Source organism: Pseudopodoces humilis, chromosome 22 (assembly GCF_049639895.1).
Source record: "Pseudopodoces humilis isolate 2021_Gansu_Grassland_sample_001 chromosome 22, ASM4963989v1, whole genome shotgun sequence".
Classification (NCBI taxonomy): Eukaryota; Metazoa; Chordata; class Aves; order Passeriformes; family Paridae; genus Pseudopodoces; species Pseudopodoces humilis.
Genome location: NC_142221.1, coordinates 1,350,095 through 1,368,174, shown reverse-complemented (window position 1 = coordinate 1,368,174; position 18,080 = coordinate 1,350,095). Strand labels below are relative to the sequence as shown.

General features: G+C 40.4%; 1 protein-coding gene across 5 annotated transcripts in view; it reads right to left on the bottom strand.

The window, feature by feature from the left end:
• Positions 1-18,080, bottom strand: part of DENND1A (DENN domain containing 1A) — a 153,587-nt gene that overhangs the window by 43,272 nt on the left and 92,235 nt on the right. For all 5 annotated transcript variants that reach the window (XM_005529246.3, XM_088065948.1, XM_014257980.2 and 2 more), the window contains exon 13: positions 13,868-13,993. In XM_005529246.3, the coding sequence (XP_005529303.2) occupies positions 13,868-13,993 (126 nt within the window). The remainder of the gene's footprint in view (positions 1-13,867; positions 13,994-18,080) is intronic.

Here is an 18,080-nt window from a genome sequence, read left to right as displayed (position 1 = left end):
AACCAGCCCAATGGCAATTCTTGCCAGCGCCACAGAGAAGCTGCACCACGGCTGCTGGGAACGCCCGCAGCAGGCACTGCCTGCAGAAAGTTCAGGAATGCTGGCTGCTGCAGAAAGAGTTCCTAACTCCAACTGCGGCCACGGGTACAACGCTGGGACCCAAACACACGTGCAAAACGTTACAGAGCTGCCTCAGCAGCACAGCTAATAACCAATAATGCACAATGCTCTAAATTTCCCAAAGTCTACACTAGATATTGACCAGGAATTGCTACAGCTCAGAATCACCCTGAACACTTCGTTAGCACAGTTACTGCTTGCTTCATTGATCACTACAAGTGTATTTTTCTATGTTTCCATTTTAGCAGTACTAAATTACATTGCTTCAAACACAGAAGTTGCTCATTTTAAGAACAGAACTTGCCTAACTTGCCTCTTAATCCTGCTATTGCTATATTTGACATGCCACTGCAATTTCAGCATTTTTCAGGATTAAACAAAATACCCAGAAACCTTTAAAACCGTTTTTGTCACATATAAACTGCTTCCCCCCCGCCAGATCCCATCCAACTTGATTAAGCATTAAATTTGCAACTGCCTATCTTTCCACCCTCTATAAATACTTGCAAAGGTTCAGTCCAGCTCTGCAGGTGCTAAAGAGTTAATGCTTGGTGCTGTGGTCACTGTAAATAAGCAGTTTGGGGTAAGCAATATTGCTGTCAGACACACAACGCTTTGCAGGTGTGGGCAATAATTAAAGGTTTCAGCACATCTACCTGGATGAAGTATTTTTACCTCCTATTCTGAGGAGGAAGCCCTCTCTGTGGAGAGCAGAAGAGCTCATTAATGAGGCTAATTAGGTGTAAAGGGGGTAGAGTCTGGCATCAGCTGCAGCTTATAGAAGCTAATGATTAAGCCCTGTAATCTCTACCCCAGAACAGCAGATGATCATGTTCCTAGGTGACTGATGTTGCTAAGAAAATTTCCAGCACCTGAGTACCTGACCAAATACTTTTTGGTGAGACTAAAAATTCCCTTAACCCTCTACATGCCAGACAGCACAGCTGATATAATTTCTTTACTCATCAATTTTCTAACAATGACTATCCAATGAGATTTGACCTTGGCATGAGGCCTTTAATGAGATTTATTTCAGAATTAAAAAAAAATAAAAAAATCAATGCTACCAACAGCTTCTGGAAAGGAAGGGCACAAAATAAGGGCTGATAGAGCAACACGTAAGAGTAACACAGATAGGAGCAGTAATGCTTGAAAAAGAGTGACCACGTATATCTCCTGAAGGTTTTAAGTTCTCTGTGTAATTTCTTTGCACAGAGTACTGAGGGTAGTTACAATACCACAGGGATGAAAGCTGTGTTAATAAATATGTAAAATAAGGATTTAATTGTACTCACCTAATTTGAAATGAGAAAAAGGACATAATTTCCATGGAGAGAGAATACATGGAAGCAGAGCTCAATCTGGAACTTGTTTCATAAAATGAATTGCAAAGATAGCAAACTATTGCAGCACTTCAACATGAATTTTTGAGTTCATCAGGCAGAACAGACCCTTTACTAGCAACCTGCTACTGTATCTTTTTTTCTCCAACAAAGTAGCAGATTTGAATCAAAAATTTTTATGATTCAATTCAATTTTAACAAGAAATAGAATATTTTTTATCTCCATGCTACCTGTGGACTTGGAGATGCACAGACTAAATAACATAAGTTGCTCATAAGTGTCACTGGCTCATTACCATCAGGATATGGATAAGCCACCCTGGTAATCTAACAGTTCTCTGAGCATCAACAGAAAAAATATCTCCAACAATAACTAGCACCTTGTCTTACAATACAGATGTCAGATGAGTAAATTGGACGATAAAACTGCTTCATAGCTAACATTCCATTATATTTTAATAATTCTGCAAATACACTGTAAAGACCAAAGCCCATTAGGCAACAGGTTTTTACAAATCCTCTAAGCTAAGCTCCTTGCCCAGTAGTGAACACCTTGTGCTTCAGCTTCCCCTGCTCTAGAACAACACACAAGGAGTTTCTGCACAGGTCTGGGAGCGCTCAGTGAAGGGGGTGCTTCCATATCAAACCAATCTAAACCAAGGCTTCTCCTGAGTATCTCTCCAAGTTCCTCCAAACCAATAGAAGCTTCCTCAGTATCACCTGATCAAGTGCTTGGTAGGATTATTGCCTATCCTACATAGAACACTCCTTGTTTCTCTTGAACCTTTGCTACTACAAACCCCACTTGCCTGTCTGTGGTTTCTTAGTCTGGAAGAAACAATGAGGAGTCACTCCTGATCCTCTTCCTTCAAACAGTCAGCGAGAGTTATCCCTATAAATAACACTACAAAACTGACTGACATTGACAGTATCCCTGGTGTTCAAATAAGCAGACTGGACATTCTGTGGGAAAACGTGCAGTAATGTCTGTAAGCAAGGGGTAAGTGTGGCAGCAGATGGGTCAGTACACACAAGTGTCTGAATTAACCAGAGGGAAGGGCAAACCAGAACCACATTGCATTTTCATCAACAGTAACAACCTTTGTTTCCCTCAAGTCTAACTCCCCACCATGATGAGATATGTGACAAAAGCTGGTCTGCAGAGACAGAAAACTGTCCAGAGGAGTGATTCCAAGATGTGGCACTATTTCTGTGCTGCTTTCCTATTCCTGAGACATGCTCCATTGTTCCTTAGCCATGCACACCCTTCATTTCAGTAATTAGCTGTCAGCACAGCCCGACAGCAACTAGGTATTGTCTGCTCAAATTGTATTAATGAAATGCATTCCACTAAATGTCCTGGATGCACATCTGTAATTATGTTACATGGAGAGGCTGGGGATGGGGGCAAACTGCAGCTTCTAAACAGGGCACTATGATCAAGCACATTAATCTGTTATTTCTTAGGAATTTGACAACCAATTAATACTACAGGGCTTCCTATATAGCAATACGAACCAGTGATCCAACATCCTACAGTATAAGCTGCGCCTACCATTTGTGAACACAACATCCTTAAAGGCAGAGACACAAGAACTACAGGTTGCAGCACTGCAAAAGCTTTTTTTGTATTTAAAGATTCAGCATCTGTATGTGGAAACCTAAATGTAGAACACTCAGTGTATACAGCACACTAAGGAAAATCAAATAAACCCCAAGATCCTTGTCAAATGTGTAAGATTTTGATGTTCTTGAAGAATACAAAATTCAATTGATGAGTGCTTGTAAACCGATCCTTGTCAGTCAAGACACTGCATCATTTTGTTTCATGTTCTCCATCACCAAAGAGTTTTCCAAAGAAAAGGGCTTGGAAAAGATAAAAAAGAAGAAACAAGAAAAACACGTAATAAAGATATCCTGTGGGTATAATAATCTCTGGAAAACTTTCATGTCAGTTCTGACTGCAAAATTGCTATTAACATTTAATTAAAATTGAGCACAATAAGCTATGACAAGATAATGGCTGGGAAACGTGGCTTTAGGGCAGAGTAAGGATATTTGGAACTCCGGCTGGATGTGATGCTTTATTTTCGGTTACATTTGGCAACTATTGAGATTTCTGAAACACAACTTAATTATAATGATGTACAGAAATTCACAGAAGAGAAAAGAACAGTGCTACATTTCAGTTACCTCAGGATCTGTATGTTTGATACATGTCAAATAAATCAGAGATTTTTAGGACCCCAGTACCACCTAACCCTTAATTTCATTCATGTTCACACCCACACCAAAGAACACTCTTTTTCAACTAAAAAAGCCCCTGCAAGCCCCTCCTAAACAATCTAATATTTTGCTACTTATCCATAAATAAAAATATTCATTTCCTCTCAGAGGCAGGAATTCTTTTGAGCATCATTTACCTCCATAGTTGAAGGCAACAATCACACAGACCTGAAGCAGAAATAGTCAAGAGCTTTGGGAATGACCCTGACTCAGGGAAATCAATTGTCCTTTACTGGAGACAGCTTCACTGCTCACCCTGAAAACTCACTGTAAGAGAGCTGGACTGCAATTCACTGAACATGTAAAGGAGAGCACATGATTGAGTGACATCTGGAAGAGAAAACACACTCCCAACGTTAGCTTAAAATCCCCAAATGAGGGGGCACATATGGATGTTCTTAAATCAAGCAGTCCTCCCTATGCAGTGGAGGCCACTGTCCAGAACAAAACTTACTTAGAGTTTGACAGATACATTTGGGGAATATATTGACACACCTGTTACAACTAAAACTGTTCCTTTAAGCATGAACTCCCTTGGTTAGCCTCAGTTTCAGTAACAAAGAATTTACAAGCCCCCTCCCTTTGTGAAAATGCTGGCTAGGTGCTGTTAATTCCAGGTACTCCTGTGACCAAGTATAAACAGCAGAGCCAAACAGCACCATCCCTGTCCTTCAGCACAGCCTGCACCCCCTCTGGTTTTACTGCCAAACACACAGCAACCATTCAACACTTCTCCAGTTTTAGGCAAGAAATTCAGGTAAGCAACAGCATTCCCATTCTTGATTGCTTTCAAGTAAAATATTCTCATGTGTAATAAGAAGGCATCTTTAGATAGAAGTGTTCTTTATTTTTCATATATTTTTGAGAATATGTTGAGAATATGTAATAAATTATTGGTTGCCAAATGGGGGATGAGCTTTACCCATACAAGTACAGACAGATCCTAGGGAAAGGCAAACTAATCACACATATAATCCTCACAAATTGCTTTCATTTTCACCAGTAATCCTCTCTAAGAAAAAATGTTCTGGACGTACAGACTTTAACTACTGCTTGGAGAGCTTCACCTAAATAATTCTTTGATATATTTCTCTTTTCATTGAACACCAGGAGCAAGCAAAGTACATATATAATCTGCAGCTTTTAAAGGGCACTCAAACTCTTGGCACCTTCATTTCCAGAGTACTTCTAAGAATCCTGTATTAGTTACTAGCTCTGAGTAACACTTGATGCCAAATTAATGTAATATATCAAATTAACGTAATGTCGATAACAACTTTAACACTTTTGGAATCAACAACATATATTTATGGTATATATTTAACAGACAAACAGTTACATGAGCTCTACTATAAAATTTCTTATTACATGAATCACTAACCTAAATACTGCACCAAGAATTATTCAAAAGACAGCCACACTTGGACAGAAGAAGTAACCTTTAAGGAGTTAAAATGTCCTCAACTACAAGTCAAGTTGAAACTTATTTAATTAGGTTCTGTATTTGAAAAAATGAAATAAATTCTTTCATTAACTAAACCAAACTCCCTTAAAGGCAACAATATGTTCCCTCTCTGTCAGGACAGAGCGCAATGAAATCTTTATTTTAATTGGGGTTAGCTAAGGGGCCATTTGGCTTCAGATGCTTTGTTTATCAGCCCTAAGCTTTACAGCTTAGCCAGGACTTGAAATATTTTACTACAGAATGATTTAATTTAAAAAAAATTAAAAAGAAAATAATAATAATAAATAAATAAATAAATAAATATACACACACACACACTCTTCCAAGGAGTATTTCATAGAAATAATATTAAATGTGCATTGTGAAAACTGGAAGGCCAAGTGCAGGTACCTTAAAAGGACCCCCCCAATTTCCTTTAGTGCTGCTGGCTCTGGATGTCCTGTGCAAACGCCTGCTCCGAGGGTTCTGCACCCCGGCCTTCCAGCAGAGACAGCTGCACAACCAGAGCCAGGCCCTGACTGCCCTGACCAAGCCAGCAAAAAACTCCCTTCGGGGAGCATCTTTTAAACTCTCATACAGAAGCCTTGATCTGAAAAGCTTACAGTCGATCACTTCAATTTTAAGACAAAGCAAATGAATTCCTAGTTGGTAGATGGTACCTTTTTCCTGTAATAAACTAATTTACAAATCTCAGACATCTCCAGTAATACAGTTACTGAAAATCCTACGGAAACAACTATCAAAGGAAAGGACAGTGAACAGGAACTCTGCAAAATCACAGCACCAGTTCACTCCAAAGTGCAGCTAAAATTTTTTAAATAATCCAGAAAAATTTCCTGTGCAATTGTGAGGATCGAGCTTAGGCTGAATTTTGGACTTATTCCTTATTAAAACTCCAAGCATTAGAAGTGTTCCCAAAGCCAAAATGAAATGAAGAAAAGAAGAAATAAAGAAAACTCCAAGACTAATTTCCACAAATGACATACATCTAATGATATTTTCGTATTCTTTTCTCCTGGATCACTGAAATGTGATGAGTCAGATCCTTTTTTTTTTTTTTTCCCCCTTCAAAATGATAAACCTGATATTATTTGCAATTGTCTTCTGGAGGCCACTGGTGTTATGTTGCTGAGTTTTATACATATCACACAACACAGAACACCACGTACATTATTTTAGTTAAAAACCATGCCAACAGTATGTTATTAATTCCAGTTTAAGAATTTGACTGTATTTTAAAACCAAAACTTATTCTTTGTTTTGTCATCAGAAACAAAAGCATTGCTACTGACTCCAGAAGAATAAAGCTTATTTCAAACTAAACATTGAGATTTGTGCTTCACCTTTGTGCTACCTGAAAGAAAATACAGCAATTCTAAATTAAATGTATTATTCATATATATTTTTTAATTTCTTCTTTAGACAGCTTTGTGCATATCTGCTCTGTACTGTTTTCTCATGAGAACTACAATAAATGAGCTGTTTCTTCAACTTCACAGCAGGTATTTTGATTTGAGAGTAATCACAGTTTTCTCTACAATCTTTATACAATTTATGTCCTGATCATCTAACAAATAAGTAAAAGATTTAAATTGACATCAATATGTATACCTTTTTCTAACAGTGCAAATTAATTGTATATCTCTAAATGAGAAAAATGTTTATTAAAAAAAAAAATCTAGTGAATATACCAACTATTGAGTTCAAAGCAAAGACACCACATGTGTCTAAATAAATATCAAGGAAGTGTCAGAGGTAAATGAGGAGAGACCAGGTGAAATGTGTGTGATGTGTTAATTGTATTCAAAAAAATAATAGAGCAAGACAGAGAAGCTGAACTTCCAATTATCATAATGGTATCTACTTCACAACACATTTTCAAACTTGAAAGAGACATTTTAAACCATAGGAATTCTGAGCAGAATACCTCCAGCTGTGCTCTGCATAAATCTTGCACGCTGTACATACACAGTTTATTTAAATACCAAGTAAAGTTATGACTTACAAAATGCATATTTCAGTCACAATAGAATATCTGTCATTGCCAGAGCTGCTACTCACTGAATGAAAGGCTCAGAAAACAATGAATTAAATTAGAAAAAGATAAGAAAGGACAGAATGTTTTCATTTGACGTTTTACCAGACTGAAGTAGCGTGTGTTTTGAAGAACAACGTACTTATCAGCCCTCTGCAGTTTTTACATTTTTGTGTTCCGCAAAACAGAAAAAGAAGAAAAAAGTGGTCCTCAGTGTGAGACTAAGTTTTGCCTATACAGCAGTTTGGCCATGAGCCAGAACTTGTCTTTCACTAATGCCTTCCCACAGCAAAATCAACGCTCTGTGTGAAGAGCAGTTGCCTGGCTCTCCGACGCCACGCAAGACCCAAAGCAGAAAGGGGCCTTGGTCCCTCCTGTGTTTCCCAGCACACATGTGAGGTTCCCTGAGCGCCAGGGCAGTGTCAGAATCTCCCACACTCCACTGTCAGTCCTGGCTCAGGAGCAAAGGGCTCCTTCTGCCTTTAGCCCCACCACAGTCCAGGTGTCACTGTCACCCAGCTCTGCAAATCCTTACAACTAATTGGGATTTACTGCCTTTCACCTGCCTCCTTTGCTACTGCACCAGTACAAACTGGACACTCCCATTCATACACAATATATACCATGAAAGCCCAGAGTGGCATGACTTCTCTATTTTGTTTCTAACCCAATTAAATATTTGAATTTTTATCATAATTTCATCAACTTTTATCTGCCACTGCAGGCTACTGTACAAATCCAAATCCCAAAATCTCTTCCACTATCTTCTGTCAACAGAAGTGATACTTTCCCTTCAGTTGTTTAGCTGCTCACACTACTGAGAATGTTCACTCCTTGCCTACCTGCCCAAAAGGTCCTTGGGTTGGGGTTTTTCATTGGTTTGTGGGTGTTGGTGGGTTTTTTCTTAATACCAGATACAACTCATTTGAAAAAACACACAGTTGCTGAGTGCCTCACACAGAAGCTGAATTCAAGGGTGATGTTATTTTCTGCTTGGTGTTTGTTTATGTGCCTCATTGTTCCCCTCTAAGTCCCCTGCGCTTTATTAGCTCAGGAAATATCTCCAAGTTCTCCTGCATGGAGGCATTTGCACGAGGCTGTGCACTCACAATTAGAACTGAAGTATCAGGAGACAACGCCGTGAAAACACAGGCAAGAGTCAGCCTAAAACAAACAACCAAAGGCTTGAAACAAACGGACAAGAAACAAAAACAAGTGCAGCAAACAGCACAGATCCCAGAATCAGGTGTGAGAGGCACATCCAAACAAGCACTGTCCAAATCCTCGCACAGCAAAGGTGACAGAACACAGAGTGCTGCTCCCTGCACAGCCTGCCCTGTAACAGGGAAATTGAGAGGCTTTGGAACAAAGCTCCTTTTATTGCTGCAGCACCACCACAGAAGATCCAGGCTGACAGCTGAACGCACAACTTCTATGGGGGCTGCAAAGTTACTCACACAACACAGCCAAAGATGGTTCTCAGACTGCCCAAAGGTTCCACAAACTAAGTGACCACAAAACTCTAAACATCAGCATGAAGCAGGTAAACATTAATAATCTCAAAGCAGACCTGTGCACATCAACATTCTGACACCACACTCGAAGGAAATTCACGTTTCTGCTGTTACTGCACAGCCAGATGCAGAGCACCCCATCCCTTACTCTGGCAAAGTTCCTATGCCCAAAACCATTCCCATGATGGATTTTAGAGGGGGGTGTTTGCTATTCTTGCTTTGAGTTGGGTTTTACTGGAGTTTTACTTTAACATGTATGATGGACAGGGAAGTTTCCCTGCACCTTTCCAGGCAGAAGCACCACAATCAGCAGAGGGTCATGTTAACTTTCTCAACTATTACTTTTTATTACCTTCCCCTCAGGAACCCTTCCCTGGGTTCCCCCTCCCCTTAGCGTGGCATACAGAATTAGATAATACAGGATCTTATAACAGTTTGGAAATTACAAAACAATTCTATTTACTACATACCAGACTGCTAGAAGAGATTAAAGAAAACATCTTTTCAGGTTCATTAACATATGTATATCTCAACAGACTTAGATGTAGAATAATAAATGCCATTTTGAAGAACAGTAACTGCTTGTTAGAAAAAGAGCCATTTTTAAGGTTTAAAACAGCAAAAGCAGAAATTTGTCTATAGCAACAGTAAGGCTCAGAGAGGAAACAGCAACAGAACAGAAATGAAAACAAACATCACACAGAAAACAAACAAAACTGTGTTTCCCCACTAAATCTTTTCCAGTCAGTGACTGTGAATTCAGACCTTCCCATAGATGGTAAAACACAGCAATAGTTACAGGTGGCTTCTAAGGGAGGCTGCTGAAACCTTGGGTCTTTAAAATGTCACAAAACAGAGAATCCTCAGAGTAGGAAGTAAAAAGCCTTAACTTTCAGTTCCAGGATATACAGAAACTCAATTTATGTCTGTTTTTATCACAAAAAATCAGATTTTACACACTGTCAGTGCCACTCTCATTGTCTACTCCTACCTGTCAGTAAAGTCACCAGGATGACATTTAGAAAGTACTGTCATTTAGGCACCCCTAGACTGTCTCTACAGGTATGGATTTGAGAGCTCAAGCACTTGAACAGGAAAAGAGTAAAGATGGGTGGGAGAAAATTCCTGGTGCTATACATCAGCACCGACTTAAAACGGAACACAACAAAACTGCAAGTAAAACAAAAAGTTCTATTTAACAAGCTTCTGCTCACTGTTTCCCCTACAACTTGGGGTTCATTTTAACAGTTACATAACAGCTGTATAAGCATTAGGGATCATCCTTCTTCATATTTTCTACAGATGGACAAACACCCCTAAAGCTCTGAACTGTGGAGACAGCTCTGGTGACAGGGAAGTATCTACTCTGCATGCAGTGTGTGCCTTTAAAATATACATGCAAGGAAAAGAAGCTAGGCAGAAGATGGCCATGGAGAGGAAGGAACTGGCATGTGGCAATTACTGGGAGTTGGAAATGACTATTTACTCTTCCACTGAATAACTTAAAAAAATAACTCACCATGGCAACAATCATACTTCATAGTAGATAAAGCACTGAATGCTACAAAGCCTTTGCAAAATGAATTATGCACCAGTACGTAGCATGCACTTGCTTTATATTACTGCACATACATTCCAACAAAATTTCCTTTTTGACTCATCTGGCATTTGCTTTCTTACTCTGCACCAAATATCATCTACTTTTCTGACTCTGATCTCATGAATCTGGAATTGTTGAAGGCATTTATTGTGTCTGTTCAAGAGATTCCTATAAAATAATTAATGCATTATCTTCTTAATTGAATTGTGTTATGTTGATTGCTCAAACTGCATTCTATTATGAGAAAATTAGTATCAAAGTTACAGTTATGAAAATTGGTAGTACATCATCTTCTCTATTTAAAATCCAAATATAAATTATCAGGCTTTGACAGGACAACAGAACTTAGGCAGCAATGTGCATATAACACACATTCCCCCCACCAGTGTAGTTCAGCTAAAGCAGTGTGAAAACCACAGTAAATAAAACATCTGTGAGTTTCAGTAAGTAGTTTCATATTAGGATCAGCAGCTCACAAATTAGAAAGTAACTTCAGCAATGTAAGCACATGAAAAGCGTGGAAATAGAGAAAGCACATTGACTCTGCCTCAGATTTCTTGCTTACTCTTAAGTGGCTGCATCCAAGGAATATTTAGGTTAAATTTAAACCAAATCAATTCAGAACAAGTCAAATAACCAGAAATGATCCAGTTTACAACTAATGGCTGCTCAGGCAAGTAAACCTGAATAAGACAGAATAATTAATCATGAGAGAGAATTAATTGATGCTTTACTGAAGAGATTCACTTATCCTCAGTACTTCTCAGTGCATGCAAGGAGGTATCAGTACTCATGTGAAAGGTGTAGCTCATGGAGGAGTATTTACAACACGGTAACAGGATGTAATGCAGTGGTTTCCTACAAGTACCAGCCCTGTCAGAATCACTGCGGTGCCATAGGACAGGCAGTACTCTCGTCATTTGGGATGCCTGTAGGTCCCAGCCCAGAGTGCAGCTCCCACAGCAAGGAGGGGACAAACCCCTCGAAGCACCACCCTGCACCCCCGCGTCCTGCTGGGTCACACCCACTCCCCGCTGCTCCGGGCCAGCCCACCCGGAGCTTATCTCGACCCCCAAGTGGGGGGCTGTTCTTCACAAACACTGGGAGAGTCGGACTGAAATGCCTGGAACCACTAGGTGTCAGCAGAAGAAAGTGCACAGCCGCGGCTCCCATCCCGAAAATCTGAGCCTCGCTTCCCAACATCCCCCAGCTGCTCAGACCTACCAAGCACCTTTACACACACCTCGTATTCGCACAGATCGTTCTGCTGAAGATGACCTACTTGTGTGAATTACATATTTAGAAGAGATAAAAGCACTCCCTCTGCGAACAACAAAAAACCTGGGAATTTGAAAAAAGTCATTTGAGTGAACAAAATGCTCACACTGGTGTCACAGGTAGACATTTAAGCCATAAGCATCAGGATAATTTGCCTCAGTACAGCCCAGTGAACACCCAGCTGCTGCTGAGTTTGGCTAGACTTAACAGCAACAGAGCTTTGTGGGGCTGTAAGCACATCACAGTCAGCAGATACTCCTCTGCACTTAAAACTGGCTTCATGTAGCTACGGGAAACACTGTAAGAAACAGCACTGCAGCAGTTATTTTGTCAAGTAAATATTACTATTATTATTATTATTATGCTTGCCAGCTATGTACCTGGATATCTTTTTTCATGCTATTTCTAGTTACCAAAGGGCTCAGAAAGTTCATGGCAACAGAAACTCCTTGCCAGTGTTCTGTTTATATGTACGTTACACAGCCTTGTATCTCTAGAGTAAAAGATTCTGAGCAGAACAAGAGCTCTTACTATGCTAAAGTATAATAATGTCAATGTAGAGCCTGCTCGGTGACACATTATGGGCCTACACAGAATAATGAAAAATAGATTCACACTCTTTATCCCAAAAAGTCAGCTCATACCAATGAGATAGTCTATGAAATTGAATTGTCTTATGAGACAGAAACTATGAAATGAGGAAAAGCTGCTGCTTCTTTGAATTTATTTTCTAATTATCGATGATTTTAGATGAACAGTCAGGTTTCTGGAGTTACAGGACATGAAATGCAAAGAACCATCTCATGTTTGGTATTGTTTATGTCCTGTATTTACTCCACGTGAAGCTGATACATGAACATGAAACACCTGCAAATTTGCTTTATCTAAATTTTAATACTGAAAGGCATAATCACAAATCAAACTACTGATTTACAAAAAGCCTTAGGAAAGAAAGCCCTGAAATTTTCCACTTCCTGATTGTTAAAGTGAATTTCATGACATATTTGTGCAGCTATATTTACAAGTTTTCTTTGATGGAATGATAAGCAAACCAAACGATTTCTGCTACTTCCTCAGGTTAGCTGTCCCTCAAAGTTGCACTTTCTAGGGGCGTGCCACTGTCAACTCATTTCAAATGTTCATCTTTAACATTCAGCCTTCAAAATACCAGATGGTATTTCCAGAACAGCAATTTAAATTTTTATTCTCCTTCATAAACCCCTTAACTAGTTAATCTCACACACACATCCAGGCAAAGCATACACCAATATTCCCAGAGTTGCCTGGCAACTACAGGGAGGAGCACTGGAGAACAAGGAAGCCTGCAGGGATGGAGGGGAGTCAGTGTCTCCCCAGCAGGGATAAAGGAGGCTCACAGCCAGAGCGCCTTGCTGCTTCCATCTTTGTCATTTATATAGTCCCCATTTTAAATACCTCCACAATTTCACCTGAGATGCTTTAAAAGCCCAGTTCTTACACCCAGACATACACACACGATTCAAAATTATTTATTTTTTCCACACACACAGATTTCCCCAGTAAGATGTGGAAGGACTTGTGCTGACTTGAAAAGTAATTTTTGAAACCTGAATATGAACCACTGAGATGATGCTTATTTGATGGTGATAACCGGGCTGTTTAAAAGTCAGTCTGAGCTATGTGTTCCTTCTGGCTGTAAAGATAACAAGACAAACTACAGTATTGGAGATACTTTAGCTACTGAAATCCTCAAGAAACACTATATCCAAAGTCCAACTTTTGGCCATGTAACCATTTAACATCATGGTTAAAATTAAATTTATCACACGTCTGCAGGCCAGACCTTTTCATCAAACTTGAAAGAGCAAGAGAATGCCAAATACACCACCTTTCAACAAAAAAACACAATGAACAGATGGGTTTTGCAGAGGAGGGAATGGTCAGCTCTGCACTAGCCTCTTATGATCATTTATTTATTCTTTTTTATCATCTCTCCTCTAATTTGACTACCTTCAAAACCAAGCAACACCCATACCTTTCCATGGGAAGGTTATTCCCTGTGTGATGGATTGTGCTTGTTGCACCTCTTTCATTTTGGAGACTTGAACACTGTTTTCAGTACTAGTCAGCCGAAGAGCCACCACACTGACCTCAGGAAAAGCTGGTTATGCTACACTTTGAATTGTTAGGTTTTTTCTCCACCACAGCTGCAGATTTACATCTTATGCCAACTAATTGCCTACTTACAGGTTCAATTTTCAGGGCGTTTCTGTAGCTCCCAAAGAAAGCTGCTTGTGCTTTCAGAAACGCTCTTGCAACACCATCTCCAGTGGTTGTAGAGACTTTCTTCAATCTGTTCTTCAGTGCAGAAACCTGAAATCACACAGCAGGTCTAGATCACTCTCATATCACAAACAAAGCGCAACACATCGGGGCACAGCTAAATGAAAAATGTGCTAACCACAGCAGCAGTTATGACAAAAGGTGACATTGTGAATTCAGAGGTGAATTTTTCAGTTCTAACAGCATTACTTTTCAAGCTGTTTTGCTTCTCTAAGATATGATTGGATTCTATTCAGAACTAAAAGCTTCATTGAACCTTCCCCCCTACTTAAAATCCACTGTTAACATGCTGTTGAGTACTCTTTTAAAGGTAGTCCATGAAACTGTGTCACTCTTGATTAGAATCCATGAAAGAATTGCAGTTAAATTAATTCGAACATCAGATTAATAAGAGAAACTGCTCCGCACAACCAGGCCGTCCATCATCACCAAGGCTAGGAACAAATCCCGAAAGCTTGAAAAATCTATTTGCCACAAATACAAGGGGTTGTTAAGGTTATATTCCTCCTCATTTCAGAGCCTGGACGGGCAATGACTCCGTGAGGGCCGTTTGTGGCTGTGCGGGTACCCTCAGCAGCCCCCGAGCCCGGCCCTGCCGCCCTCCCGCTGCCCCTCAGCAGCACCCGGGCCAAACACTCACACCAGGCACGGGGACTCAAGGAAATGTGTACCCACGAGCCGCAGGCTCGAATGTGGAAAGTTAATTTAATCTACTGGCAATTAAAATACAGCAGATAGTGAGAAACAAAGACAGAAAGTTAATCACCGTGCCCTGCCGCCGCCTTTTACCGGCCCAACTCCCCGCCCCAGCCCCGCCTCCCCTCCTCTGATGTCAGTCCCGACAGCCCCTCCCGCCGTTCTTTACTCCTCTCGCTTTCCCTCGCCGGCTTTTTGCCTTTTCTCAGACGTTTTTGGAGTTGTTTGCCGAGGGATCGGCCGTGCCCGGGATCCGCAGTGTCCTGCCCCTGCCGCCCCTCACGATTCTCGGAGGATTCCCTCACGGCCCCTCACAGCACCAGGATCAGCTGAGGTTCCGACACAGATCTCACACAACGCAGGCCAAGAAAACCCAAATACTGCGGCACTGGTTCTTGAAAGGCATTCAGGAGATGCTTTTAGAGGCCGAGGCCACGCCACGAGCAAAGCCCGAGTTTAGTGAAATACCTGACACAAAAAGCAGGCAGGAGCCACAATTTCAGGGGAAAAGGCAGAACGGCAGGAATCCCTAGTTAGCCCGATTTGCAGGAGAACATGTCTGACTCCATAAATATCCATATGATGAATTTAACAGAAAGAGCCAATAACTAGCAAATCTTCCTTTTCCAAACACCATACTGAAAATCTCCATGGGGTAGCTCTGTGTACTTCACACTGTGCAAGAAATGCTGTAGGAATATTATTGACAGAGTGAGCAGATCCTCTGGTAGTGACCTTAACTAACTGTTTTCGGAGACTATGAATTACACCTCATAAAATATAAGCTGATGCTTCAGATGTTCAAAGTCACTTTCAAGACCATCTTCCCATCCTCTGGCTTTCAACGAAAATTTGCTGTGGCCTCATCCGTATCTCCAAAATGCTACCAGATGAGCTGAGTTTTCTCAGCCTTGAGATGCTGCCACCAGCCTGCCTCGGTCACCCAGGGCAGCCTGATTTTCCTGAACTGTTTGGGAATGTCTCGGTTCAACCCCTGCCGTAGCACAGCTCTAAGTTAACTTCCTCCTGCAGCAGTCTTGGATTTGGGGAGGACACCGTGACTCCTTGTCGTGCTCCACAAGTGTTAAATATAGATTCCATGCTGGGCACTACTCGCTTTTCTTTTAGATGTTATCTTTGCACTTGTGTTTACTAGAACAGTTGCAAAGACATTTCCTTTTAAATCTTCTGCAGATCCTGCTGTAAAAGGCATTTCATTATTTAGTATAACAGAAATAACCAAGAGCGTGTCCAGCACTGTTTATATATCTGAATGCTTATGCCAATGATCCACGCATTAATGAGCCCACAAACCCATATTAACATAACACGATACCAGATTTAGTCTGAAGCCCGTAAAATAAGCTCACTCCTATTCACTGAGATAACCGTTCCTCAAGGAGTTCTGTAATCCTCTAAATATAAAAGCTTCACCAGATTGTCAAACCCAAACAGCACACTTCATGTTTGAAGGGGTCTAGACTTGTAAGGTTGAAATATGCTTTTATTTTGTGTATTAACTTATATAAGCCATTTAAAGGTAGTTCTTAAAAGTGTAATAAAATATCCAGAGCTCTGAAAAACGTTCTAATCTATTTCTGACACTGTTATAAGGGGTTTTCTTTAAACGTTCATGTGAAGATACAGAACCTTCCATCTTTACAGGAGGAAAAAGCTCTGTGCTTTGTTTTAAACAAACCAGGAGTTCAGAGGGCTGTTCACAGCCTTTCTTCAGCTCCCCTGGTTGGGACAGAAGCAGAATATTGACTGGTATTTTGCTATACTTCCCTGAACACTGTAGGATGTCCATTTTATATATGTGGGATTACTGCAACAGGCATGTTAATTTTTTAACAAAAAAAAAATGTTAACAAAAACATTTTTAAATATACTAACAAGCAGCAAAAAAAAATCCATGCCAAAACACCCTTGTGTACTCTCTGGAAAAAATTAATATGTAATACAAAGTAGACTATACAAGCAGAATTAGGGTTGTTTCCTGCCTAAAAGAGACAGTGATACTTTAAAAAAAACCCTCAAATTGTGACCACTGAAAATGAGGCTTATTTCTAGCCAAACAGACACATATACATTCAGTCTACCCTGAGAGTATTTTTTAAAGATTTTTATACTTCTGGCAGTTGAGGTTTAAAGGTCCGATTTCAACTCTCACCATGTTTCAGAATGCAATCTGTGCAATGCAGCAGAATGAAATGGTTCAGTAAAGGTGCTAGTGGAAATTCTTTTAATTAGGTCCAAGGCTTTTCAGTTGTCAACATGAATAAAGCAAGAAACGTTCTACTGCAACCACAGCGTAAGAATTAAAAATGGATTCACCTTTAGGAAAATGGTTTGGCTACAGAGCTGCAGTTTGGTACTCCTGGCTGCCCTGGAAGCAGCAGCTCGTTCCCTGTGTGAAAAGCAGCAGCCCTGGTTTCCTGACCGTGGTTCCTCGGTGCAGAGGGGCAGAGCCGAGGCCGGGACGCAGCGGCCCCACAGCCTCCCCCAGCACACGCCCCGGCCTTCATTTAGCAACAGCTACGAGCTGACAGAGCAAGCTCGTACTTCATTCCTTGTAACGTGGGGCTCTGACTACAACTATGACTAGAAGATGACACTTATTTGGAAATACATGAAAAATCCATACGGGTTGCATAAAAAAAAATTACTACCCCCTCTTTGCTATTCGTTGCAACACAGACGGTGGTGTAGGAGACTTGTCAGCAGCAGATGCACTTATTGTAATCACAGTCCTTAATAAATCTCTTTTTTTAATATTGATTATTTTAAAAGGAAAGTTACTTCCCAGGGTGCTCTCATGCTGCCAGATTTCCAGCAATACATCAGAAGCAGAAGGTGAAGAAGGGGCAGGTTTTCACACTTCAAATAGTTAATCAGTAACACAGTAGTACAAATCTTGATTTTCAGGGACATGACCTGACTACTTCAGAAGCCTGACAGGCAGCAGGTACTGCTGAGGTAAACTAGGGCAAAGGAACAACTTGAGCTGACTATGCTGGAACTGCCTGAATTCTGTCCAGCTCTTCTGCCACAAATTCTAACTGGAAAGACTTTTCACTGGGTCCTATGTTTGTTTGGATCCTAAGAATTAAAGAATAAAGAACAGTTATTTCTTGATTTCCAAGAACCAGTTTAGATAGCAACATTACTATCATGAAACTCAAGAACAACTCACTACCTGAGGCTCTAAAAGAATCATAAGACTTCATTCACTTGATTTACAAAAGCAGTTCAAGGAGAGAGGGGAAAACAGCTCTTAGAAATTTTCCACTGGATTAATTACCTGATGGTGAATGCACCACAGAGAAGATGTTTTTGCTCACTGATGAATATAGATAAGATTTAATTTAGAAAAGTAAATTTTGTCTATTCAGCAGTGCATGAATTGCTCACTGCTCAC